General features: G+C 39.7%; 1 protein-coding gene and 1 long non-coding RNA gene across 4 annotated transcripts; one reads left to right on the top strand and one right to left on the bottom strand.

The window, feature by feature from the left end:
* Positions 1 to 443: 443 nt before the first annotated feature.
* Positions 444 to 26,210, bottom strand: NEIL3 (nei like DNA glycosylase 3). 3 transcript variants are annotated; one of them, XM_014281501.3, is made up of 10 exons: positions 25,945 to 26,210; positions 22,111 to 22,226; positions 17,170 to 17,304; positions 15,883 to 16,096; positions 14,606 to 14,680; positions 11,847 to 12,013; positions 7,554 to 7,723; positions 4,085 to 4,487; positions 2,117 to 2,291; positions 444 to 1,306 (listed from the first exon to the last, which is right to left on the bottom strand). In XM_014281501.3, the coding sequence occupies exons 3-10, from the start codon at positions 17,289 to 17,291 to the stop codon at positions 1,130 to 1,132; spliced, it is 1,503 nt and encodes a 500-aa protein (XP_014136976.2). In that variant the 5' UTR covers positions 17,292 to 17,304; positions 22,111 to 22,226; positions 25,945 to 26,210; the 3' UTR covers positions 444 to 1,129. The 3 variants fall into 3 exon arrangements, with proteins under 3 accessions (XP_014136976.2, XP_055572436.1, XP_055572439.1); XM_055716461.1 differs by lacking the exon at positions 25,945 to 26,210 and adding an exon at positions 25,412 to 25,569; XM_055716464.1 differs by lacking the exon at positions 25,945 to 26,210 and adding an exon at positions 25,412 to 25,569 and having other exon boundaries at positions 1,166 to 1,755.
* On the top strand, positions 22,220 to 24,995 carry LOC114016379 (uncharacterized). The gene is made up of 2 exons (XR_008733213.1): positions 22,220 to 22,548; positions 22,685 to 24,995. It is a non-coding gene; the product is annotated as an uncharacterized LOC114016379 (long non-coding RNA).
* Positions 26,211 to 27,059: the final 849 nt, after the last annotated feature.

Here is a 27,059-nt window from a genome sequence, read left to right as displayed (position 1 = left end):
TTAGGACAAGAATTAATAGGTTTCACTTGCACCATGGCATGGGAGATATACATTGCACTGAAGTTCCACATATTTCTAAGGAAAATTAAGTAGACCTTCCCCCTCAAAAAAAAAAACCCCAAAAGCAGGCACTTAGCTTTAAAAGCTTGTAAATGGTCCTTTAGCCTACGTAAATACTTCAGAATTAATAGTGTCATTTCTGAGAACTATCTCACACATTTTTGGCATGAAGCAACACTGCTTCCCATCACTTTCTTTAAAAACCGAATGTGATTCAATAATTTGGCCATATCTTCATTAGTTTCATCTTCCCTGTTATTTATAGTACATGCTCCGAAGATTTTAAGAATTCTGTTTCTGCTGTACTTCACATCCAGCTTAGCACATGCTATTTGCTTTTCCCCTTGCTTCATCAAATAGTGGTAACACAAGCAAATACAAACTGAGTTTTAACCACCTGAGGGGTATGATTTTATTATGCATTTACACATGGATTGGGGGAAAAAAGGTTCAGAAGCGACTAGAATAAAATGTTAAGATCTGGATTTAAAATATGTAATTAAGAAAACTGTACTCATGGTATTAATTTTAGGGCAGTTTTTGTCTTTATCTTCCAAATGTAAGCAAGGTCACACATTCAACTGTGGTAACATTTGAATTGTACAGTCCATTGCTGTTTCATTTTAAGCTCTGAGGAAATAATGCATTAAGTGGTATTAAAATAAGTATATTTTTTTGTTCACCTTTACTAAATACATTGATATTTATAGAAGTGTAACAGTGTAAAATAATCTAAATTAAAGTTATCAATTCTATAAATCACATATGCTTTATATGAACATATGAAGTTTATCAGCACAGCAGTGACATGTATGTGATAAAGTTCAATATTGTTATTAGAAATATAACATGTCACAATATATTGCAAGCTAGATGTTTACTTCAAAATAGTATGCAGCATACAAGTAGTGTTTAATTTCTATAGGACTATGTAAAATGACTCTTTCCAGATCTGCAGTTTTTTATGTTGTTGGAGCTGTTTTACTAATTACCCAGTGAACAGGGAAAAAGACAAAACGAATTACAGGGAAAGCTGTATGCACTTAAGCAGGTAACTAGAACATCAACATCAAGGAATAGCCTGCATACCTGGCCCACTTTCTGCCCACTGGAAAAAGCCACACTGTTTTTCCCTCTCAAGAGGGCACACAAAAAAATTCTTTCCATTATTGGGACCAATCTTCAGCACAGTCTTCATAACACATCGCTTGCCGTGGTTACAGAATGGAAAATCCAAGTCAGCCCACTGCCAAAAGAAGCAGGTTTTTAGGCACAGTTTTAGCATACGTGATGGCTAAGAATTCCTTACTTTAAAACTGGCGATAGACACAGATCTACAGGGGAGACCCTAGAAGAAACTCTTCCTAGCAGCAGTAGTAAAGGTAGCGTTACCTCTTTCGTGACCATAGATTTTAGATTTTTCTTGAATTGCAACTGCATGCACTTTTAAACTGGTGTAACTTTTAACTGATGTTAACACATTGTTTTCTTCAAATTAAGGCATAATAGTCATTACTGTCTTGAGTTCAGTTATTAACTACCTGCTGGTAGGTGACTGAGTCAAACTCTTCTCAGTCATACATTCATGGGAAGCAGCTGCGGCTGGCAGGTTGGGTTAGGTATTAGTGCAGCAGTGGGAGCAGTTGCCCACGCAGATTACAGACTCTTCATCCTTGGTCGTTTTCAAGATTTTGGCTAAACAGAAACATGGGTGATGTCTACATCTAGAGTTTGCCATAGTCGTCCTTCAAGCGAGAGACTGAGCCAAACAACTTGTACAAGTCCCTTCAAAGCAACATTTCTGCTATGCCTCTTTTACATCACACAGAAGCAGATTAAGAGCATTTGCACAAGCAGGTGCCTTCTCAGCAGTAACTAACTAAAACTGTAAGTTTATAACTGCTCTTACGCTTTTAGTTTCAATTCGGTTTGCAATAGTATTTAAAATTACTTCCAACTTTAAATGGATTCTATCTGTCCACAATTACAGATCACTGGGGCAAGGAGGCTGCAGGAACAAGTGCTTATTAGAAGAGCCCTGAAGCCTTATACGTACTTGGAAGTGGTCACAGCGCGTTTCCCTGGGCAGAGGGCAGGTATAAAACTGCCTGCCCTTGTTTGCTCCGTCCTTTCTCACAACTTGTAGGCTGCAGAGGCAGCTGTGTTTACTGCAGCGAGGATGGCCCGTGCTTAACGTACGGCCGTCATCTGTCCTATTAGCTGGAGGTGTGCTGTAATGACAGGTTACAAAATTACTCCTGCGTAATGTTAAAGGGATTAGCAGCCAAGGAACTCTCTCCTACGGTTACGGTAGCTCACTCGGTGTACTTTTACACACAATGACAGCCACAGAACTTCTCTAATGCACCTATTGCATCTTTAAAGCTGAATGATTGCTAATAGTCAGCAGAGAGGACTGTGTGCTTTTCTTGCGGGTATTATACCAGTTTCCCTCAGCGTTAGCCCATGGTTTATGTCATTTCAAAGTACTCAAATTAATCTACAAACGAAATAAATATTACCATCACTATTAATACTGCCTACCCCAAATTCCAACATATTCTGCTCTCAGTGGTAAAAAGACCAATACCTAGTAATTACTCCAGGTTGAAGGTATTTGTATGCTTTACAGAAAGACTCCCACCCTCTTTACTAAAAAGTTACAGTAATGCTCCAAGTCCTATTCAGATAAGAAGTCATCCAGCTGAGCGGGTAGAACAGTGCTGTCTGAATGGGGTAAAGTTTCTTTCTTCCTCACGATTGAGATAAAGCCTTGTGTATTGCATTCAGATAATCTCTACTTAAAAACAGTAACATGAAAACAAGTAACACTCTGAAATGTATCTTTCCAATAATAAAGCAGAAAAGCAGTGATGAAACCTTACTAAAAGGAAAAGATTAATTCACTCTTGTTATCATCTTAGGGATTTTATGTTCTCTTTTATGTCTGGAAGATTGCAGTCCTGCAGACACCAGCAGTTTCCTTCCAACACCTCATTAAAACAACAAAACCTTTGTTTTTGGTTACAAAGTTGGTGTTGGGTTTTGGAGGTTTGGGTTTTTTTTAATGTTTAAGTTAATGACTTGCTGTAACTACCCGTTATCATGACTGATACGGTCTCATTTCTTCTTTGCACTCCTCTGTATTCTCAGTTATCCTGCCTACATCCTCAGTTCTCTGTAGTCCTCTACCGAGACAGCAAGGAGAAAATACATTCATACAGAGGTCTTGTTTCAAACCGGTGCTTCAACAATGCAAGAAATAATTTCTGCATTTCAGAACAGACACAACCAATACTTCACATTCACCCTGCATAATTCACCACTCTTAAGTGACATCTACCTTGCACTCCCATTCCTGTTGTGTATGCCTGCCCAACTTTTCCTTGACAACCCTAAATAGGTTCTCACATTTCTCTTAACTAGGCAATGGATGCATTTGAATAGGGCTGCATAAATAAAAATTCAGGGTGCATAGAGCATTGAAGTAGTTACATATAGGATGGGGAGGCAAGTTAAGACAAAATAATGATGGGAAGTTCATCACGGTATCTGTACAGAGCTTCATATCATGGAAGAACATTGAAAACTGCTAGTTCACAATAACTTTAATTAGAATCTATTCATTCAGCTACCTTCCTTATCTTTCACAAAGACTTCAAGCTCTTTCTAAGTAGATAGCAACTACGATTCTAAGATCAGACAACTCCTCAGGTAGAACTGTGCTTATTGACCTATTAGAGCTATACTGTCCTATTCCATGGAATAGCTGAAATATGAACAGCTGCTTAGTTAACAGAAATTCTGGCCAGATGCCAAAATGAGGACTTTTTCCAGTGACAGCCTAGGTCATTCAGTACTTTTGAAATCTGAGTGTAATTTTAGTTACCCAAGAATAAGTTACCTCTGGCAGAAATCCAAAGACAACAGCGTCTGCACCCAACAGCACAGTATTCCATTAATCTTCAGGGATAAAGCTGGTTTATGGGATTATAAAGACTTGTGTACATTTCAGAATACATACCTGATTGCTGTGTTATATTGGTGAACCGAGGGTGTATGACTGGTTTTCTGTTTCTTCTGTACGTGTTTGAAAGAGAGAGGTTGCTGACAGGAAGACAAAGCCAGAGCAGTTACATGTGTTGAGCAATCCTTGTCTGTGCTTCCCCCTGACTGGTAGACATTGGTTTGGGTTTGTTTACAATTGCTTTTTGAAGCAACATGCTGAGAGTGTCCATCAGGTATTTGGGTATCAGTTCTCAGAACAGCTTTGTTACCAAGATCTGTTAAGACGAGAGTTGTACTTCCAAATGCAGCTTTCCTATTGATCTTTACTTCTGTGCTCGGTTTTCTGAATTCATTACAAGGGTACTTAATTAACTTTATGTTAAAGGCTGCAGAATCTTCAACATTCTCTGTCTTTGGAACTAAGGAAAAATAAGTCATTGGTTATAATCCATCTGTGTAGAGTGATAACATCATTTTTCTGATCTGGATTCATAAAGTCATCATACAGGGAGTGAAAGAGTAAATTTATCGTACCATCTTGAAAGATGTCAAAACCTGTGACAGATTAGATATAGTACCAAGTTTCTTACAATAAGAAAGCTCATGCACTTTGAGTCACGTACAACATGTGTTTCAGGATAACGTTATTATTGCTGGAATAGGGCAAGATGTGAATAAGTACTCTGTAAATGAAAGCTATTGGAGAATTAACCATACAAAACTGAATTTGGCCAAAATACAGGAATCAAAACATTTACATTTTTCAGAATAACCTTTCATAACCCCAGCAGTGGGAGATCACAGGGTACAGTACCTCCAGCAGCAATACGTTATCAATTTTTACAGTATTGTTTTACAGCTGACATAAGAAGGAATAACCATTTGTTGGGGTTTCTAGTGCTTTCAGGGTTCGCGTCCTTTCCAAACATTGTGCGCATCCAAACTTATTGATCCCTTATTGTAAGAGGCTTCAGAAGCAAGCAGTTCAGACATTTACTTTGCATTTATTTCCTGACATGAACAATAGTATGTTTCTTCACAGAATGAGAGGCCCATGTAGCAGGCAATAATCATTCCAAAAAGAGTGGGCATAACTTATTAATGCCAATTTAATAAATAAAGAGTCTGTAGGTAATCTTTCCTGAGAAAGGAGTGGAAAGAATAACTTTATTGGGTCCCTATATGCAGTCTTTGTTAAGTAGCTGCGAAGCCATAGTGTTCAAGAACAGAGTCCATCCTCTTCTACCATCTCCAGCAAGTGTCTCCCTCCTACCTCTTCCCTCCATACAAGGAAGAGGGAATTAAGCAGAATACAAATGGGTAGATAAGGCATACACAAGGACACGCTCTCTCCAAAGCCACTGTCACTCAGAATCAAAGAATCCCTACAGTTTACCTTGAACAATACTTGTTTTCCAGGCTCCTTCCCTTTTGCCACTGCTGCACAGCAAAACATGCGTGTCCCAGCGCATTCAGATTTGTTTAAGAAAGGAGCACGGCCTTGTACTTAGTCAAGGAGCAAGGGAATAGAGATGTAATGGTAAATATCTCTGTCTACAGACTGAATTATTTCAGCTGTATGGCCAGCAGCTGACTTTACATACCAAGTACTCTGTCCTAAAAAATTCAGACATTTCTGCCAACGGTAGTTAATTATAGAAACAACATAAAAGGCAAAAAATGACCAAAGTGAGAAGGCAAGGAATCTTCAAGTTTGAAAAGACAGAGGTAAGCAAAACCATTTTAAAAAAATATCTCAAATACCACTCCTATAATGCAATACAATAAGTCTTATTTTTTTAAAAAAGAATTTTTGTAACCATGTTCCACCAAGTCTAACACATCTTCAAATTCCAGGCCTGCTTTCAGTAATGGCATATGGCTAAACAAGTGAAACTTGGAAATACAGGAGAAAGAACAGGGTTTTGTTTCAAAGCTTAAAATAAAGCATTTCTGCACATGCAGGTATTTTAATGTCCAGCTGACAGTATTAATTCCAGGATAAATGTTAGTTGGCAAATCTGAGTCTGTGGACAGATTAAAACTTTCAGGTTCCTGGTGCCGATTTCGCAGGAGAATTATACAAGATTAGCCTCTGCTGGCAACAACTGTCATGTACAGCATGAAGATATACTTTTATCGATTCCTGGCCTGAAGAAATGGACTTTAGCTACTGTAAGATAAAGTGTTTCACACACATTACTCCATTCATAAAAGGAGTAACTAGAATGAAGCAATGCTTTAAGAAAAGCACTGGAAGTTGTTTTATAAGAAGCAAGTTCAGTACCATAAAGTCACTACTTAATCATCTGGGAATTTGGAGGCACTTTCAGCATATATACTTTGAGTCATATAGTTAAATTCAGTGAACTTTTAACAACAGGTCCTGGAGCCTATGTAAAAACACTAATTCTTCTCAGATACAAAAAGCCCATATATCTTTGACAAATATTTTTTCTTTCAGTTTTGCAGCACTGGAGCTAGAAAAGTAAGTTGTAATATGCAGATTTCAGCCACCTCATTGAATAAATGACTACACAATGTGAAATAAGTGGAGTATTAGTTTTTGAGGTAGAGAAGTTTCAATATGGAATTGTTAGACAGTTGGCTTTATCCCTAAAAAGCCACACACATGCACACCTTTACACTTTGTTTCTTAGAATATATGTAGCAATTCAAAATGTTCCGAGCTACAGTCTTGATCCAAATAAGTTTCTGTAAATCCCTCCACAGAGTAATTTGCTCACTTTTTCTGTAGAAAGTGAAAAAGAATACAAAGCTCCTCTTCACATAGAAAACAGGTCCCAGTGGAAAGGCTGTCCATTACCTCGCTCATCATTTCTTAATATCTAAATTTCTATACAGGAATCTGGAGAGAACCTAGCACGTTACTCATTTCATCTTCTTGTCCCTTTCTAGGTCTCATTCACAGCTGCTTCTGCCCACCAGATCTAGGCAGCAGCATTAAAAGCTCCAGCAAGAGACAAACAACAGCTTTAGGTAGGAAGTCCAGAATCATCCTTACTCTGAACTTGGAGGAAAAAACCTAGCCCCTGAAAAACCCAGCATCCCTTTAGAAAGGGTGCCAAAATATACTGCTTTTGTTCACGCGGAAGAAAGGTAATTCTCTTTCTGCCCTCTGGTCGTTTCTCTGTCAGACACACACTGCAAGCTTCTAATGATTTTAAGGAGAGTTGAAAAAATGGCATTTTGTCTCACTCCTTGCCCCAGTGAAAGCAAAGGGTCACTGCAGATGCTTGTCTATAGAATCCCACCTGCGCCCAAAGCTGGATGACAAGACTCTTCTAGGGCTTAAGACAAGACGGTTTCCATGATTATCTGTTGAAGATTTCCCAAAAGATCTAAGTTAGCTAAAGTTATATAAATACAATTAACAATTCACTGCCACAATTCTAAAAATGGTATCAAAACTGCAATCCTCCCCCCCTTTCCCAGTATGGGTTCCAGGCAACCTTTTTCAATACCTGTAGGCCTTGATGTCAAACAGGCATCACAAATGTCAGCAGAAGGCTTGTTTATTAGGGTACAGCGCATACACGTCCACTCCTCTTCAGATTTCTGAGCTACATGCTCATTAGGACATGACCCCCTGCCATATGCCCAGCCAATTAGGCTATTTCGAGTTGGCAGTGTGCTGTGAAACAAAAGAATGATGTTAGTCTTTTGTGACGTTTCTTCTACAAATTGTGTTACACCACTGCGTGCAGGGAGGCACAGGGCTAGAGAACAAGTACTGCACGGTGTTATGCCTGCCTGTCATAGCTCGGACACTGTGTCATGGTTAGTTTGGTAGTTTTTTTCTTTACCTCAAAGGCAAATCTCTCCCAGTGCTGCAGAAATACAACAAATAAAAATATTTAAATGAAAATGGACAGAAAATTAATAGTGAATGGGTGTGCACTGCAGCACAATGCCCCAGCGTCTCAAATTCCCTACCATTTTCAAGTACTGCAGTAAGAAACTTGGTGAGAAAGGGAGACTTTCAGCACTTTTTCTCCATCCCTTATACAGAATGCTAACAAATGCATTACTGGATGAAGAACTGTTCAGAAGCTGAGCAACAGAAAGCCACAGAATCTAGCAAACAACTTTTTTTGCTCTTATTTAAAGCATAGCCATTAGACTACTTTGCTATCATAACAGCCAACAGAACTGAAAAGTTTTAAATTATAGAAAGTCTTTCCAGTATGTCACCATTTGCTAGAAAGCCTTTTAACATTTAGGAGCCTGTTTAGAATTACAGATATTTTTTTGTTGTTGTCACTCCTCTTCTACTAATCAGAAAGAGTTGAGGAATGTCCGAGCTGTGACTGGTGAGCCAAATCTGTACTCCAGACACCTCTATAGGTTTAATTTCATTTTTTTTAATATATATTATTATAAATTATAATTCCTCCTAGGTTGAAACACTGATTTAGAATCAGTTACTATTTTACTATCACTACATGTTACCAAGGACTTGGTCACAGTATCCAAGCATTGTTAGCCTGTTAAATGTAACTTGAACTTATATCTTCACTAAGATATGTAATTAAATTTTTAGGTACTGTGGTTGATAAATTGTCAGGCATTTTTCTCCGTAGTTTTTATGGGATTACGCACTTTTTAGAGACTTTTAGAATTAAAAAAAATAATTTAGAATCATAGAATCATTTGGGTAGGAAAAGACCTTGAAGATCATCAGGTCCAACCGTTAACCCAGCACTGCCAAGTCCATCGCTAAACCACATCCCTAAGCACCGCACTGCGTGGTTTTTTTAACGCCTCCAGGGATGGCGATTCCACCACCTCCCTGGGCAGCCTGTTCCAATGCTTGACCACCCTTTCAGTGAAAAAAATCTTCCTAATATCCAATCTAAACCTCCCCTGGTATAACTTGAGGCTGTTTCCTCTTGTCCTGTCACTTGTTATCTGGGAGAAAAGACCGACCCCCACCTGCCTACAGCCCCTGCCAGGCAGTTGTAAAGAGCAATAAGGTCCCCCCTGAGCCTCCTCCTCTCCAGGCTGAACACCCCCGGTTCCCTCAGCTGATCCTTGCAGGACTTTTGCTCCAGACCCTTTATGAGCTTTGTTGCCCTTCTTGGACATACTCAGCACCTCAACGTCCCTCTGGCCATGAGGGGCCCAAAACTGAACACAGGATTCGAGGTGTGGCCTCACCAGTGCCCAGTACAGGGGACAATCACTGCCCTTGTCCTGCTGGCCACACTGTTTCTGATACAAGCCAGGATGCTGTTGGCCTTCTTGGCCACCTGGGCACACAGCTGGCTCATGTCCAGCCGGCTGCTGACCAGCACCCCCAGGCCCTTTCCCATCAGCCGCTCTCCCCCAGCCTGTAGAACTGCCTGGGGTTGGTGTGACCCAAGTGCAAGACCCAGCACTTCTTGTTGAACCTCATACAACTGGACTCAGCCCATCGGTCCAGCCTGTCCAGCTCCTTCAGTAGAGCCCTCCTGCCCTCAAGCAAATCAACAATCCTGCCCAGTTTGGTGTCATCTGCACATTTACTGAGGGTGCACTCGATCCCCTCATCCAGATCGTTGATAAAGATATTAAATAGGACTGGACCCAATCCTGAGCCCTGGGGAACACATAGAACTCCATTTGCTACCACCCACTGGGCTCCAGCCAGTTTTTTACCCAGCACAGAGTAACCTGTCCCTGCCAGGAGCAGCCCATTACTCCAGGAGAATTCTGTGGGAGACAGCGTCAAAAGCTTTGCTAAGTATTTAAGTACTTCAGTTAACAATGCAAATACTGTACTTCAGAACTGTTGTGACATTCCCTGGACCTATCACTCTCCTTAACAGGCTAGATTTCTAAGATAATGGCAGGGACATCCACTACCTACCACATGTCTTCCACAACAGCAAAACTAAGGAGGATAATGAGAACTGCTGACATACCAAAGATCCTGTGCTGTCAAGAGGTAGAACAGACATTACAATAGCATTCACCAAAATACTGTGGCTAGATAAAAAAATTGCCAAACTGGAAGTGTTAAAAACGGGTATTTTCACATTATTAGATCAGTTGCCCTACTCAGTTATCAAAAATGCATTGCTAGACTGAATATATTCAGCATGTCATTTGGAGTTTAATTGCACATCATCTCCCTGGTCCATCTGTCATGTCATTTCCCCCCACTTCCCATTTTGGAACATGAAATATGGGAGAAAAAGTGTATTTTGAAGATTCATGGTGCATTTGAATTTGATGAGGTAAGCTTATAATGGGTATTTTCTTCATTTTTTCAGTTAAGCAAAACGATAAGCTACTTAACCCAGGAACCAATGGGTTAAATTCTACAGTTTATGGTCTGCAGCCAGTTAGACTGATCACGCGGGCTCCTTCCAGTCTTCAGATATGAAAAGCTTGGAATGACTGATAAACCCCTTGAGCTACACATACTTTTATTTGGTAACAGTTCCTGCATAACAGAAAACAGAGTAGTAGAACACAAAGACCTGACCATTAGGATGAGGACAGCACTAAACCCAATCTTTTAATGTTATAGCTGCCATTACCATGTTTTTCACTGAAATATACCACTGTTTTATTATTTATTAAAAAAAAACAAACCCAACTACAAAAACCCAAACCACTACTTGTTGTAGAACAGCGAGAGAAAAAGATTATTTTTTCCTTGCAACATTTTCTAGTTACCTGACTCAATAGGACACTGCTGTCTTCCTACCCTTCTGCAAAACATGTATCATCATCACTTTCTGAAAATACAGCAGACTGGGGCTATCAGCATGTGAAATATTTATCTTCCATGCTGGAATCTTCTGTATTTGATCGGTATTCAAAGGAGATTCTTAAGCTTTACCCAAAATCCCTTCAGCCAGCTGAATCTTGACAGAAGGTTGGAGGTGGGAGAGGGATTTGTGTGTTCTGTAAATCTTACCTAAAAAATATATATATACACACACTAATGAAGGCAAAGTTTGCAAAGCAAAGCAGTATCTTTTATTAGATTGACAGAGCTCAGTATAAAAATACAAGACTCTGAAACCTCAGATGAAAATTTTCAAGAACAGCTTAAGTATGTAAGAGTCTGAATAAAGTGCTTTTGGAACTTTTACCTTTTGACCTTTTGTGATATCAAATGCATTTTGTGCCTTCCTAAAATAAAAGGAGGAAAGCTGCTGCTAGCACAATTTATGTGAAACTGAAAGTGTCTCTGTGGCACAAGCTTTTCAAATCCAATGAGGAAGAAAAAAGTCCTAAGCCCTATGATATTTGCTGCACTCTGAATTTACCAAAGTTTTAGTTATCCTCAGTGTAACTCTACAGCCAGAACAAAATTGGATAGGTGCACAACTATCTAGATATTCCGGGACTGAAGGGGCTACCCTGTGAAAAGGAATAGACACACAAATTCCTACCTTATGCCATTCAGCTCAGTTGTGTGTAAACACCCACACCAGATATTGATAACACCAAGAACATGGGGCAGTTTTTCCAAAAGCAGCGAATAATTTTGAGTACTCTGAATTGTTTCAGAATTCCTACATTTGATTAGAGAAATAACTATTGCATAACAGATGAGGCCTTTAAAGGAAATGGTATCAAAAGCCTTTAACGATTTTTAAATACCAATGGCCAAAACATTTTTCTTTTGCAAATTCAGTGAATTTAGATACAAAATGCACAAGGACCCATTCTATTTGAGAACTGAGGTCCTCTTACTGTAACAGCACTTTGAGGTGCTTAAGCACTTTGATGCTTAAGTATTACAGTTACCATCATACCTAATATTGACGAGGTGGAGATCTGCCTTTTGACATCGACAGCAGAAGTAAGTCATCCTGTTATTCTCTCCTAAACGACATACAGTGATCTTCCCATTGCACTGACCACAGGTTGGGCGCTTGTACACTTTGTAGTGTTTGAAGAGTGGAGACCCAGTTTTACGGCACTAAAACAGAACATGTTTAAAACACAAGTTAGAGAGCCAGTGTAAATTTTATGTCAGTCTTTCTACAGTTCAACTGAAGCTAAAATACAAAAAAACCCCTATGTAAACTGACAGCTTAATGACTACCTAAAGATATTTAAGGCACTCTCATAAGGGCTATTATCTGTATTTCATATTCTTTTATGAAAAGACTTGACTTTAAATAGGTGCAAGTGTCTGGAATTCTCCATATAATGGAATAAAAGACAGAAGACAAAAAACCCCACATAGTAGCTTGGTGCAAGCAAATACGTGCTAGGTAGGGACTGCCTGAGTTCAGCTGGACCAGCCAGCTCTGATTCAGCACCAGTCATCTTTGACCTGGCACCTGCAAGGAATGTCCTTAGAGCTGATGAGCTCCAATCAATGCAGCACAGAAAACAAATAAAATAAGCATAAACCACCAAATGAACACCACCCTCCTTCACCCGAAAAAGAACCTAAACCACACCATAGAGCCAGCTCAGATCCGACTCTACAATCTGGGCTAATCAATCTTCTCAAAACCTGAAGAACTGCACAATGCAGATATTTTTCAGCGATTCTGTAGGAGTGAGGTAGCACCCAGTAAAGTTGCTCAGCTTCATCTTAGCCCTGGCCATGCCAGACAGGTTGGCTCCTGAAAAGCTACTTGGCGCTATGGCAAGCTCCCTGTGTCCTGGCAGAAAGTTGTATTACGTACAGTACAAGTCCAAAGGGCACAGTGACCTGAAGAGGCTCAGAGGGCTGACAAGCAGGCACGTTTCAGGAGACAACACACAATGAACCAGCATAGGTATACTCTAGCTAAAATTGGCAGAAAAACAAACAAAAAATATCTAAATGAAAAAAGCCCAGTAGAGACGCAGCCAGCTCTGCAGAGCCACATGTGTTTCTGCACTACAACTGCAGTTCCTTGGGCACAGATCAAACAATGCCACAGCTGGCCCAGCAATACCAGCCCAGCCCTGGCAGGGTTGAACAGCTCGAGCTCCATAACGTATGAAGACCCTTGGAGTTCTCCCAAAATACAGGTGTTCTTGAGCACAGCATTATTTGCTTCTGCTGTGCTCTTATTCATCAGCCTCGCTGAATAAGAATGCTTTTGCCAATACAATCTAGTAATTCAATCAGAAGGAATTAATAATATATATTTGCATGAATATTCACAAGCAGTTTGCTTTCTCCTCAACATTTCTCCTCAAGGTTTACAGTTTCTTATTAGTAGTTATCTCCCATCCAGTCATTTAAATCCAAACAAAAGCAACAGCTTTTTACACAAACAAGATTCCTCATCTTTGCATCTCTAAGGTGTTATTACAAATGATACAGAAAGGTTACTACAAACATTCTGTAACAGTCTATAAAAAATGATCAAGCACTACCCTCTGTATTATCCAATTTTCATTACGCTTTTACCTTAAGAGATCTGGGGCAGGGGGAGGCTAGCTGTCCTTTAAAAGCACTTGACTGGTGAATACTTCCTAAGTATAGATAGTGAAAGTTTTGAAAATGGCTAAACTGAGCTACAGTTTATTGTAGCTTGTTCATTTGTTGTCAGTCTAAAAGCCTGCGACATATTTAAATCTCCTAGTATTATAGTTGTTGCAGAACTGGAAGCTTTCTCTTTACTGGTAGACTTCCCTACAAAGTTTGGAGCATGAAAAGATTTCCCTAGCCAACAGGCTAAACTACTCTTCGGGGGGTTGGGGGAAAGAAGACTTTTAAGCAGACTATTAAACAAAATACACTTTTAACCGTTATCATTGAATGATGATATTAGGAAAGTTAGGTGCCATCCTCCTAGCCTACCAAAAAAAAAAAAAAAAAAGAATTTTTAGCTGCACTAGTTCCTTGCCTTTCATGAATACCAAGAGAAACAGACAAGAATTTCACTGCTGCTGTTCAAATTCTCTGCATGCAGCTTAAAGAAGAAAAACATACAAGAATTACATCAAATTCTCTCTTTTTCTATTTTGTAAAGTTAAAGAGCAACCAGGAATTACAGAGTTTACAGGGGAAGAAATGAAATCCTTCTGAAATTGTGGCAGTAGAGAGAAGCTGGAATTTATTTCACTTTAACAATCAAAAATGCTGTTTCAGTTTGAAAAAAAGACTTGTTAGAAGTTACAATCTGTTTAGTCAAATAAATATACTTGCTATTTCAAGTCTCATAAAGGAAGCCACATAAATTACCTTCATACTTCCCCGGGGCAATCTCTAGTTCCCAGTTTGAATAGTGACCTTTAATGTTATCTTACATGTTGGTGTGTGCTTAACCTACACCAGTTCTGACATGTTCAGAGTGACGTTACAGCGCATGCACAGCAAAACTCAACTCGGGCAGCGTCTGTCAAACTCTTCTACTGCAACTGGGCCAAGCTGTGCACATTCTTACAAGTCTAGACTTCCCCATCTTTCCATCATTTAACAATTCACAATTAATAAAGAGCCTACAAGCCAACATTCCTATTCATGGAAACACTTGTTCTGTTGCATCTTTTTACTGTTTTCACTGGATGATCACATACAGTTAACATGCCAGAGTCAAGTTTTGGAGGTTTCTCAGAATACCTTATAAAAGAGCAGGGTAAAATCACGTGTCATTTTCACCAAGTGACGTATATGCTCATCTGTCAGTTGGCAAACCTGTAAGACAAGAACGGTTTTTAGAATATTACAATGCTAAGGGACAACAGCAGAAAGACCTGTAATGCAGGGGTACTTTGAACACCTTCAGCTGATGGTGAATTGCATTGCTTCCTGTTGTGATAATTCCCTGACTTCACGTTATATCTATCATCTGAGTAGAACAGTACATTTTAAATTTCTATGCTACACAAGCTCATTGCATGAAGACCAAACAATGTACTTTGCCTCATACATGCAAAACATTAGGTAAAAACTTCTGTTCTCTTCCTCTATATTGAGCTAAGAGTTCCTGATCCCAAGAATTGTGTGGCGTTAACAACTCTTAGTTCCCTCTTAATCTCCTCATGGATTATGACAGACCTATCTATCACCAGAGATTCTCTCCTGTGAGAGATCTTCAGGAAGAATACTTGAGCAAAAGGCATCACAAAGAGAGGCTTAGCAATCAAATAAGATTTTGAGTTCTTAACAAAAACGTAAGTCACAATTTTTCTTTCCTCTGCCAGCTCACATTGCAGATGCAGTTAAAATCCAGACTGATCCTATGAAGGACTTTCAAAATATTATGTTTAAAAAAACCTCTCAGTAACTATCTTCACCAGCTTTCCTTTACATTCTGCGTAATCTCAGTCTGTTTTGTAAACATCAGACTTCTTTTCAACCAAAGTCTGAAGAGGCCTGCTTGAGGATCTTAGCCAAAAAGAAGTATGGTAAACAATGGTGGAAAAGCAAATGATGCCAGCTCGCAGGACAGGAAGCGGAAGAAGCAACTGCAAAAATAAACAACTCCACTACATAAACTGTTTTGGCTAGAAACTGAACAAAGAAAACCTGGGCACTTTTCACTTTCTTTATAGGCAGACAATTTAATGGCAGCACAACAGAATGGCAGACAAAGTCAGGATTTGAAAGTTAAATGAATTCCCTACTAAGGGGAGGTTTCAAGTTGTAAGAGAGAAGGCTTAGCCCCACAAAATATGTCTACTCTGTGAGGCAGGAGTAGCAGCAACAGGTCCCAAGGACTGCCATGATGAATATTGCCAGGTAGAGTAAGAAAACATTAATTTTGTGTCAAAGTAACTTAAGAAATGACAGTTGATAAACCAAAGCTAAGAAGATAACAAAATGTTATATAAGTAAGTATTTACATTCTTAATACTTTGGTGTCACTAAAACCAATCTTTACACATTTCACCCACCTTAACAGCTGGATGAAGACCACTGTCAAACAGTGCTTCATTTTTTATGATATTTCCCACTCCAGGTAATACTGCTTGATCCAGTAACACATCACACAACATGCGGGTTTTCTGCTGCTTAATCTCACTTTCTGCTCTTAAGAAGTTAAACTCTGGAGAACAAACATCCAAGCTTTTCATCATTCTCACTTTCTGCTTACTCTCAGCTGCATTTCTGGAAAATAAAAATATATCAAGATTTATTTTTATTATGTGCTAATATAGCAGTATGGTTTTAAAAACAACACATGAAAGTATAGTAGAATACTATATGCAGGTAACAAACCATGAAAATACCAGTGACAAGAAGCGGCAGAGAAATCACATTAACCACCCCTCCCAAACACAGGTGAATGATACATGCATGGAACATGCATTGGGTGCAACATACAAGAAATCATCCTCATTTTGTTCATACTAGTTTGAAAAATAATTGCCAGGTCCTTGCTTTAAATCTACTTCCAACATGGCAAGACCATGTGTTTGCACCATCAACCATAACTAACTGTATGGTTACACAGTCCAGTACTTACAAGAGGACAATAAAAAGAGATATTTTCTTAAACCTTGATTTTATTAGATTAAGCATAATCAATTGTCAGTAATACAATGCAAGAAGTCTCAGGCATACATAAGCTTTTATGTTTTGTCATATTAAATATGCATATATATATTACTTGAATTTACATGTTTCTTTTCACCCAAAAGCCTCAAATAATTTAAAATCAAGCTCGCTACGTTATTTTTATTAGCAGTGAGAAATACAATGCTGACAGAGAAAAACATCCACTTAATATAAATTACAACAATTATATCATTTTGCTCCCAAAAAGAAAACAAAAATAAAAACACAACCTTGGGAGCATGTAAGTTTGAAACCAGTAATCACTGCAGGTGCTTATTCTTGTTAAGGAAGTTTGACTTGCATGGAAGTTAAAGGAGTAATGGGGTTCAGCATTCACATCTAAGGATGGAATTAAATCCACTTTCATTCCCTGGCTTGAACACTAGTAAGACTATGGCATAGAACTACTTTAACCGTATGTAAATGCTGGTACAAAAGTAACAAAATTAAGTTACCATACCAGTAAATACGGTATGTTTAGAAAGTTTTGTTTTGTTTCTTTGTGTCTCTGACGGCATCCAAGCACTTAATTTGTGGGTGATTTTTCACTATGTTCTTAAAAGAATGTTATGAAAAGGAAAAAAAAAGCAAGCTGTGTTTAATTTGGTTAGTTTCTGCTTTACCTGTACTCCACTGTCACCTCAAAAAAACAAATGGTATCCTCTGTAAGCTGTATCTCCAAAACTGGTAGTGCCCCATTTCTGTCTTTGCTTCCATCAGGGTTAATGCGCATGGAACCATTCATACCGAAGTGAATCCTTGGAGAGAAAGAGATTTCTTACGGGTATTTTATCTTAACATTTCCAAGCATTACACTAGTCTATTTTTTGAAGTTAAGAACTGTTCTTACCTAACCAAGTCAGTATTTATGTACATTAATTCTAGTCACTGAGTGACACAGCAAAAAGCCACTTGCTTACATAACGCTCAATTCCTGCAGAAGAACCCCACCAAGTCAAAACCACTCCAAAACACAGCAGTTTTGTCTTCATAATTCATTATACTGAAGTCAAACCTGATCATTAAGTAACACACTTTTCTGGTGTACTGTGCTTAGAATTTTTTCACTTGCCATGCTGGTCTTCCAACATAGGTTCTTAAGTCCTCAGGGAGGCTGGACGAAATGAGGCTACTTTACCAGACAATTTTCTGTTAAATCAGGCAAAAGTCACCTGGTATGAAAGGAAAGATCCCAGTCCCCATATTGCCAACACTGTTATCATATCAAAGCTACTTCCAATAACACCATAAAGTAATTAACACCTGCCATATGTTGTTTTCTGCTTTTCTTTGCCTACAACCAAGGCAAAACCTGCATGTCAATTAAAAATTAATAAAAGAAATAAACGGAAAAATGCACAGATGGCAAAGGATCAGAACAGACTCTTTCAGGCATTCCTTTTACAGATCACTGATGCCTTAAGAGGACTTACATTTTATAATACATTCTACTAGGAGCTAGTATACTTGAGCAAAGGACAAGTTTGACTATGGTCTCATACATTTTATTTATTACAGATTCACCTGGTATGTTCAAGTCCCAAAAAAATCATGAGAGAGGGAGTGTCCTACTTCTATATATTGTATATCAGAAAAGGTGGATTACTTTGTAGTTATGAAAAGATTTAACAGATTAAACTAGACAAATGACCAAAGAAACACAACATCATGTGTGCAATTCCTTTTAACCCCTCTGTTATTTTAAATATTTACAGATAAAACAGATAAAAACAACATTTCATTAAGCACAGTCTTAAAACTTAGCTCTTTATGTAACTTCTTCATAGTATTTATTTATTCTTAAAAACCGAACCGGTTTTCCCAAAACACTCTTCTTACAAGTCAGTTCAGGTGATACAGTTATTTCAGACACTTTTATTTTCAATAGCCATTTCCAGTTCTCAAGTGCCATGAATAGTTACTGCAGAGGCTTAACTAGTCAAATTTCTTCCTAAACCAAACTCCTGCATCTTGGTACCAAATGGTAATGCACTAAATGCTTCCAGAAAGTTCTTTTTAAAGAAACACCGTTCACGTTAATAGCTGATATTTTCATTTACCAAGCTCCTGTATATTGTTAAAAAGGAGCATTAAGAATCACAACTACTGGCTACTTTAGTGATCTGTCAGTTCATGACTAGAATAAAAAAAGAAGTCAACACTACACGTTTACATTCAAAAGCCTTAAGAAATTTACAAAATGTCACTGCAATGTGTTTCAATACCTTTGATGTCCTGAAACAGTGCAAAACAGAAATCTTCTCATTTTAATTACAAATAGGAAGGCCATGCTAATTAAACCTAGGATCTGTTATTCAATGATAGCTAGCAGTAAGGAGTTGATGATTTTTTGTTTTTAAGTAAAAAGGTGAGGTTTTAGAATTTAGTGCTACACAATATTGTAATGATCTGCTTTTATTTAAAACATTTTTCCCCATAAAAATAAGATTAGTAGCAGCACAGCATACAATTATATGGAAAAACCAGTGACAATTCATATTATCAAGTTCTAAGGGCCAAGATGGAATTTCCAGTCAAGGGAGTGGATGTCTTTCCTTTAAGGGATTTGGCATCAACAATTATCTCTTTCCTAAAAATATTTATATCCATTTTCCATTATGCAAAAACATCTGTGAATTAATAATTCTTAGAAACTTTTCTAAACCATTTATCACTTCAAATTTACATTAATAGCACAACATAGAAACTAAACCCAGGACAGCCTCTCTCACGTAACTATCATTTCCATGGCAAAAAATGCAGAGCATGCAAGTCACTCCTGCACAACTTGCAAGTATCAGAGAATTTGTTCGGTTTTCATTGATTATATAAGTGACTTTCAAGGCAAAATAGGGAAAAAAAATCCTCAGATTTTCAATAAAACCCCTTGGCTTTCTTCAGTGACTTTAATGTCCTTATTTAAATGGACATCAAAAAGCAGAAGTACTAATTTCTTCAGAAGGTTTCATTGCTCGTTTGTACTCTTAAAAAAAAAAAGCTTCTACTGCCCACCATGGATGCAAATATACTGAACTGAACTTTGTTTGCTAATTGCTATCCACAACATGGCAACACTTCAGAAGTATCCTCTTCATTTGCATGTCAGGCAAGCAGTAGCCAAACTGCATAAAACAATTTCATGGCCAGGTTATCTTCTCCCACCAGGCAGTCATTCCCCACTTGAGAAAATCCAGGACCATAAAATGAGTTAATTACCTTTCATGGCCCAGTCTGTCACAAGAGATGTCTGACTAACATTATTCCAGCATGACTACCAGCTTTTTACAGGTAATCTTAGTAGATAAGAAGAGCTGGTTTTGTTACGTTGAGAAACTGTACAGATACAGAATCTGTATATCAGTAACCCTCCTCATGACAAGAAAGCCCTATATCTGAGAGTTAACTTTAATAAAGAACTAATACATTCCCTGAAGGCGTATTCCTTATTTCCTCTCCCAATAACAATCCTGGCAGCCAATCTTAGACTGCTGTAAAATGCATTTTCTGAAGCCTTCCTCTACCTCCCGCCAACATCTTTAAGATGCACAACCTACATTTTTAAAACAAGAAAATGAAGGCCTTCCTTATCAGATAACTAACTTCTGCCTTCTGTGTAAAGGAGACCTTTCCTGTAGATAACTTCTACAATGTTTCTAATCAAATAAGTGACATGGCTAAGAGGGCTTCTTAAATGCAGTTTCTAGAGCTACAATAACTGAAGAATTGATGAAACTTTTAAGCTTATTATCAAACAATAACTGAAGGTTTGTTTAATTAGGTACAGTAAGTCATTGCATTGGCCAGAAAGCTTAAAACAATTACCTAAGATCTTTCAGGGTCAAAGGATTATATTTTCCATACTAGAACTTGGCCACGTTTTTCTTTCTCTTTGAAGAGATCTTTTGCAAAATGCTTACATTCCTTAGTAATTACTTTTTTCTTCTGATAATGTAATTCAGTCTGTTGAAACAATGTTTTCTTATTGTATAGTCTACTCCTTTGCTTATTCAATCAATTTGTAATACATGAAATATGATTTTGAAAACAGCTAACATCTGTGTCTGTTACTTCCCCTGCCTTTATCTTCCTTTATAACTGACTTATCTTTTTTTAAAAAAAAAAACCTGCTTTTTCTTCTTTGTTTCTATTTAATAAAGTACAATGCAAAGAAAGAAAAACTGATTAGGACCATAATCCTATCCTTCACAAATATAGGCAGCTTTAAACATATATGCAGTCCTGTATAACTGTCGTGTAAAGACTGGTATGTGCTTGTAAAACTAGTTGCATTTCTCTAACACTAAGAAAAATAAGCATATAGCCCTGTATCTGATAACCAGCAGGCCTCTGCTACCAAAGATTAGTCTACACACCATCCCAGGTAACTACTAATATATCACTGCCTTTCTGTATCCAGCATACGACCCCTGTAAACTCTTGTACTTGCAGCCAAGAATTTTTGGTTCCATCCCCCTCCTATAACAGTAGTGTCAGTGGCAAAACATTATCTTACAGAATTGTAAGGTATTTGTTGTATTATGAGTTTTAAATTTATAAAAATTACAGTCATTAGGTAACAAAGACTATGCTGAATGTAGAAGTAACACTGTTTTCCCTTTTAAAGATTTATAAAGATTAAAATTATATTGCAAGTAGAAGGGTAAAAGAAAAGCATTAAATGAAAGTCTTACATATTATATATAAGGGCCTTACTTACATATTCTGTAGTAATTGCCATTAAGAATGAGAGGGGATTTTTTTAATAGTCCATTACACTGTGCATTTTTTGTTGATTTTGCAGTACAGAAGCATACTGACCTAGAAAAAGTAAACTATATTCCAAGTACAACCTCGGTGGTTAGTACAAGATGTCCAAGGGGTTAAAGCATATGACAAAATCCTGAGCACGCCAACAAACCCCTAGTAAGCTTTACAAAGCATGAACAAACACTGATTTGACAGTTTTACCATCTGTCTAGGAGACATGGTTTCACTAGAAAGTTAAGAGTTAGATTTATGATATCCAAACCATTCACTTGCCAAATCTGAAACCATAATTCCAAACAAAGGAGTTGTCAATATCATTTAAAAAAAAAGACAGAGAGCATAAATGTATACATAAAGAATATGTTAAAGTTTAGCAGTTTTTTTCATGGGTTAATGATTCAATTGCTATGATAATGAAGTACAGAATTTCAGTCTAAATTTCTTAAGGAAAGTTAAAAGAAACTTAAGTACAGTTTGTAGTGGAAGACATCAAGTAACTAACTGCATGCATTTCTCTGACTTTTGTCCCTAGAAAATGCAATTTTGTGTTTGCAACAAAGTGTTTAAAGGAATAACTGTCCTTTTGAGATACCTTTACATGGCATCTTACACTACGAATAAAGCAGTAAATTATGTGAAAATGTAAACAACTACCCAGTATTTCCAGCATTGCAGAGGCTGCTGAGTTTTCTCTGTAACATTGTAACTTCCAAATCTCTGAATTTGACATTAGGAAGAACCTACCCCCCCAAATACACACAGTCTGAACCCATAGGAAGCCTTTTGTCACCTCTTACCTTAAAGCTTTCTGATCAAAATACAGAAAAAGTTCCTTTCCCAATGTCTCCACACCCCTGTAAATATATCCAACAAGGAAATCGTGACCAGAGGTTCTCTCCTCACTTGCAGCAGTCTGAAAACGAGTATACACACACAAAGATTAAAACAGATCTTACGATACTTTGATTCTAGCATCAGTACACATTCAGCAAGTAGCTCTATGAACTAACTTTCCAACTTGGACAACACTGTATCTTTTCTCCTTAAGCAGCTCTACCAAAAACAATGGGACTATTAACCCAGGAAGCAGACAGTTGCTAATGCTATCATAACTTATTTCATTCTTTCCAAATTGAAACAATACCTCTTTTTTTTTTTTTTTCAGGGTATTTTATGTCTTTTCCTTCAAGTCATGAATGTACAGTAAGAGTTTCAGGCTGATGTCAACTAAGCAGGTATAGTTTGAATATTAAATACTTGTCAGAGTGTCAGGCCATTTGCAGACCTACATCGTTCCCTAAGCCTTTTACTGGAGTTTCCACCTATGCAAATATGCTTTCAGTGTTTCACATGGGGCATTGTGTATTATAGAAAAGCTTCCACTGAGCCCACAGATACTCCATTCTTCCTACGAGTTTCAAGTCTCATCTCAGAAGATGTTGAAGAGCAGGTGGGACAGTACTACAAGACAAGAAAGAGGGTAATTATGGGATCGAAGTAAAAATCTTTTCTCGCTTAACACATGAAACTCCACTGAAATTATAAGAAGGGACCTCTACAAGTTATCCAATTCAAACACCTGCTCAAAGCAGGACTGACTTCAGCCAGGCAGTGCAGGGCCTTGTCCAGTCAACTTCAGAGTAGCTCCAGGAATGGAGACCCCTGTCCCTCTGGGCCCTTTTTCCAGGGCTTGACTATTGTGGTGGAAGAATTTTCCTAATACCTAATCATAATCTCTCCTATAGTCACCTGCATCTGCTGCCTCTCACCTTACCATGCACCTCTGACAAAAGTCTTGCTTCGTCTCCTCCATATCCTCCTTTCAGATAGCTGAAGAGAACAAGAAAACCCCAGTTCTATCAGCTTCTCCTTGTGTATTGTGCACTTCAGCCTGCTAATCATACTAGAGGACTCACTCTAATATGTTACGTATCTTTTTCACTACCAGGGAGTCGAAAACGGGACACTGTAATTCAGATACAGCCTTGCAAGTGCTGAACAGAGGCAAGAACCACTCTTCCTTGGAAGGGTATGCTAGTGACTTGGACCCAGATGATATAGGACCTTGGTCCTTTTTTTTCCGTGGAGTTGTCTTCCATCTGACCAGCAACCAGGCCTGTGCCATTGCATGACTTTATTCTCTTCCAAGTGCAGGCCTCTGCAAGTTCTGCAAATGCTGAACTTAAGTTTCTGCCAGCCCATTTTTCTCAGCCTTAAAGGTCCCCCTGACCAGCAACTCAAGGTCCTCAGGAGGTCCATTCAGCCCTTGCTGAAACCTGCAAGCAGCATATTCATTGTTATCAGAGCTCTAACTACAAGGCAGGTACCTGTACCAGTGCTTCAATCACAACATTCAATTGCAATGCAAATACATATGAAAGCAACCCAGACAAATCAGCAAGGCTTCAACTAGTTAGTGAAATTTCAGAGCTACTCTCCATACAATTTCCCACTGTATTATTACCTTGAAGTGATATAAATTTAGAGGGTTTTATGGCTATTATTCTGTCAAGTAGAAAAATATTTTTGCATAATGTCAACATCATTTACTTTGCCTGTTATCAATATACGAACAAAGGAAAACTTTGCTCTCACATAAACAGTTCATGCCTTCCAATGACAGTATTAACGCAAGTTGGTGTGCAACAAGGTTTACTGCAGTTTTATGCCACTCAGGTTTGTTTAAAGTAAACAAGAGTAAGAAGTGACAGAGATGGAAAAGTAACTTGTTTTTTTCAAAATATTTTACATTAAATTCATACCACTTTGGTATATGGCAAGCCCTTACAGACACCGTAGTACAAACTCTCTTAAACAATGTAGTCTTCAGCAGCAACCAAGGCTTTTGCCATGGTTAGCTACTGGGAGATCTAAAAATCCCAAGACCCTTATGACAGTCATTTGCCAATGAATAAAGTCTGTCCTCAGGTTACTTTTACTGTACAAAGTTATGAACATCAATCTATTTGAGGGAAAGAAATTTCTTTTTGAAACCATAGCAGTAAAACTCCTTCCTTCAAAAAGCTTAGTCCTGAAAGATACAGACCTATAAAGACTTACTGGTTGACTGCCTATTGTAGACAGGCGTATCTTGAATCACATTCTTCCTTAAATTATTCTTTCATTTATGTACTACCTTATCTTACCGTGCATTAATCAGACGCTCTCCTACACCTGCCTTATATACTCTGAAGGTGGGGAAAAGTTCCTCAACTTTCTGTCTGGAAGCATCCAATATACTTACTTGGGACATAAGCAACACACAGTTTCTCACAGCCAAGCAAACCCAGGGGCGTGCAGCAGCGGCCTAGCCTCCTCTGGAACTGCGGCCGGAGGACCGTGTCTCCACAGCCGTGTCACCCAGGGCTGCCGGCCGACGTCCCCGTCCCCCCTTCGACCCGGCGGCCTCACCAGCCCCGGCAGAGCTTTACTCTGGTGAATTATTTTATGCCGCCAACAGAAAGGAAAAAACGGGTGGAAAAATTACCTACTGTGTACACTGAGAGCAGATGCCGAAGTCATATTTAAACAGCTGATCTAATTAAAATTATTTTTTAAAAAGCAGTTATAGAAGGAAAGGCTCCCTCTCTGCGGGCCGTGTACCTTTCTCCGTTGTGTTTCACTCAGACTTGTGAAGACTTACAAGGTTACGGAAAATTAAAATTATTAACTACTACGATTATTTTCCTCGTATTGCATGCTTCCTGAAGCTAAATGGTATCTTAAAAATTATGCCAAGTGAACCGGAGCGATTCTAAAAGCTTCCCCTCATTACTTCCAAAAGTTTCTACAGCCTCAGCCACTCCTCACACACCCCACCTGCTGAGGGTTATTTACCGCGCCGATGCCGAGGACGCCCAAAGACGGCGCCCCAGATCGGGGCGGGGGGGCTGGGGGCGGCGGGCAGCCGGCGGCGGCCGCACCAACCGTCCCGCTCAGCGCCAGCCCCGCCATCCGTCCCTTCTCCCCCAGAGCCGGCGGCGGCACCACCGCACCCACCCGGCAGCCCCAGCTCCGCACCCCCGCGCCCGGCCCGGCGCTGCCCCTCGGGAAAGGCGCCCCCGCCCCCCGCCCCGCAGCCCCGGCCCGGCCCCTCACCGCGCCGCCGGCTGCCGCAGGGCTGCCCCGCGCGCCCCGCACCGCCTGGCCCCGCCGCACGCGCGCCCGCAGCCTCTCCCCGCAGAGCGCGCAGCCCGGGCCCTCCACCATGGCCGCGCGCAGCCCGGGGCCGCCAGCGCCGCCCGCCCCCGGCGTTCAAATCTGCCGCTCGGCCGGGCACGGCGCTGCCGCGCGGGGTGGCCCCGCCTCCGCCCGGGCCGGGCCGTCATGGCGGCGGCACCGCCCCCGGGGCGCGCTGGCACAGGCCGCCGGAGAGGATCCCGCGGGCGCGCGGCCTGTCCCCGCCGCCCCGCCGGGCGGGCTGAGGGGTGTTTGGGGGGGGCAGGGGCGGCCGCCGCCCGCCTGGGGGAGGCCGGAGGGGTGGGCCCGGCCTCACCCGCCGCCCCGGCCCCACCCGCCGCCCCGGCCCCTGAGGGTTAAGGTTAGATGGCCGTTTAGCGCGGACGAGGGCGTTAATCAGAAAGCTTTGCTCTGTGAGACCCTTCAGGGAAAAGCCGGTACATCGTACTTACCGTGTTCTTAGGTGTCAGCGCGTACTGCCCTCGGGTACCTCACCAGCTGTTGCAGGCTCCCTGGTACTCTCTCAAACGCCCTCGCAAGTATATCTTCTTGGAGGACTGACTTACTGCGCAACTGGCAGTTAGTTTTAGCCTTTAAAAAGTCAATATTTAATAGGTTTTTGCAGTCAGTCCCAGTTTACACAAGGAAAATGTTCCTTTCTCCGCTGCATTTGAAGTAAGAATGGGCAGAGTAAACTTCATGACCGCTCAAGAAAATTGAGGGAACTTGCATTTCAAGGTAGAGTTCCAGACACTATTTCCTAATGCTCACCTCGTGAGGCATACTCACACTGGTCAAAACCTCTCAATTAATATTCTTTCTTATATAAACTGTCTGTATCCAGTCTTTCTTCCGGGCTCAGTCAAAATGGGTCATATTCCTAAAAAAAGGAATGTGTTTTTTCCCTGAAAGGAATTGACTAGGTCAGGTTAAAGTAATTATGTCTGCTGAAGTAAAACACTGAATGCAGGTGCGTTACTAAAGTTAGGGTATGCTACCCTTTGTTGCAAATGCCTGTTTTCTTTTTTGCGGTAATGTTTTGGCTGCCATCATTCTACATTAAAACAATGAGGCAAATATTAGCCAGAGAATTAAGCTCACTAGTCAGACAGCAGAAATCATCAATATTCCAAAATGGTATGTGAAACTCAAACTGATTCTTCTGCTGCCCTTGAGTCCTGTGTTACTGTTCTTCCAAGGCAGTTAGAAATTGATACATAATTTGGGTTTCTGTGATCATATGTAAGCACTTTAAAAGTACAGAAAATAACAATTCCTGTTACTTGGCTATCAAATACAATGTTTTTCATGATAAGGGATTTTATAACTGGATATTTTTTCAGTAGGTGGTTTATGCAGTGTGTTACAGCAAATTGTGTTTTCAAGTCCACATCTAATTCTACAGGTGCATCAGAAGCTGCAATACTAACCCTTCACTAAGGTTCTCTACCCTTTTTCCACTCATGTGAACAATTAATTTTGACCAGAGATTCTGCAGTAACTCACTTTTTGCATGTGCTTTTATTCCACTAAAAGCTGAATTCCAGGTACGTACAAATTACTTGTT

Source organism: Falco cherrug, chromosome 1, assembly GCF_023634085.1.
Source record: "Falco cherrug isolate bFalChe1 chromosome 1, bFalChe1.pri, whole genome shotgun sequence".
NCBI lineage: Eukaryota > Metazoa > Chordata > Aves > Falconiformes > Falconidae > Falco > Falco cherrug.
The sequence above is the reverse complement of the archived record's forward strand: the minus strand, read 5'-3'. Positions and strand labels throughout refer to the sequence as shown.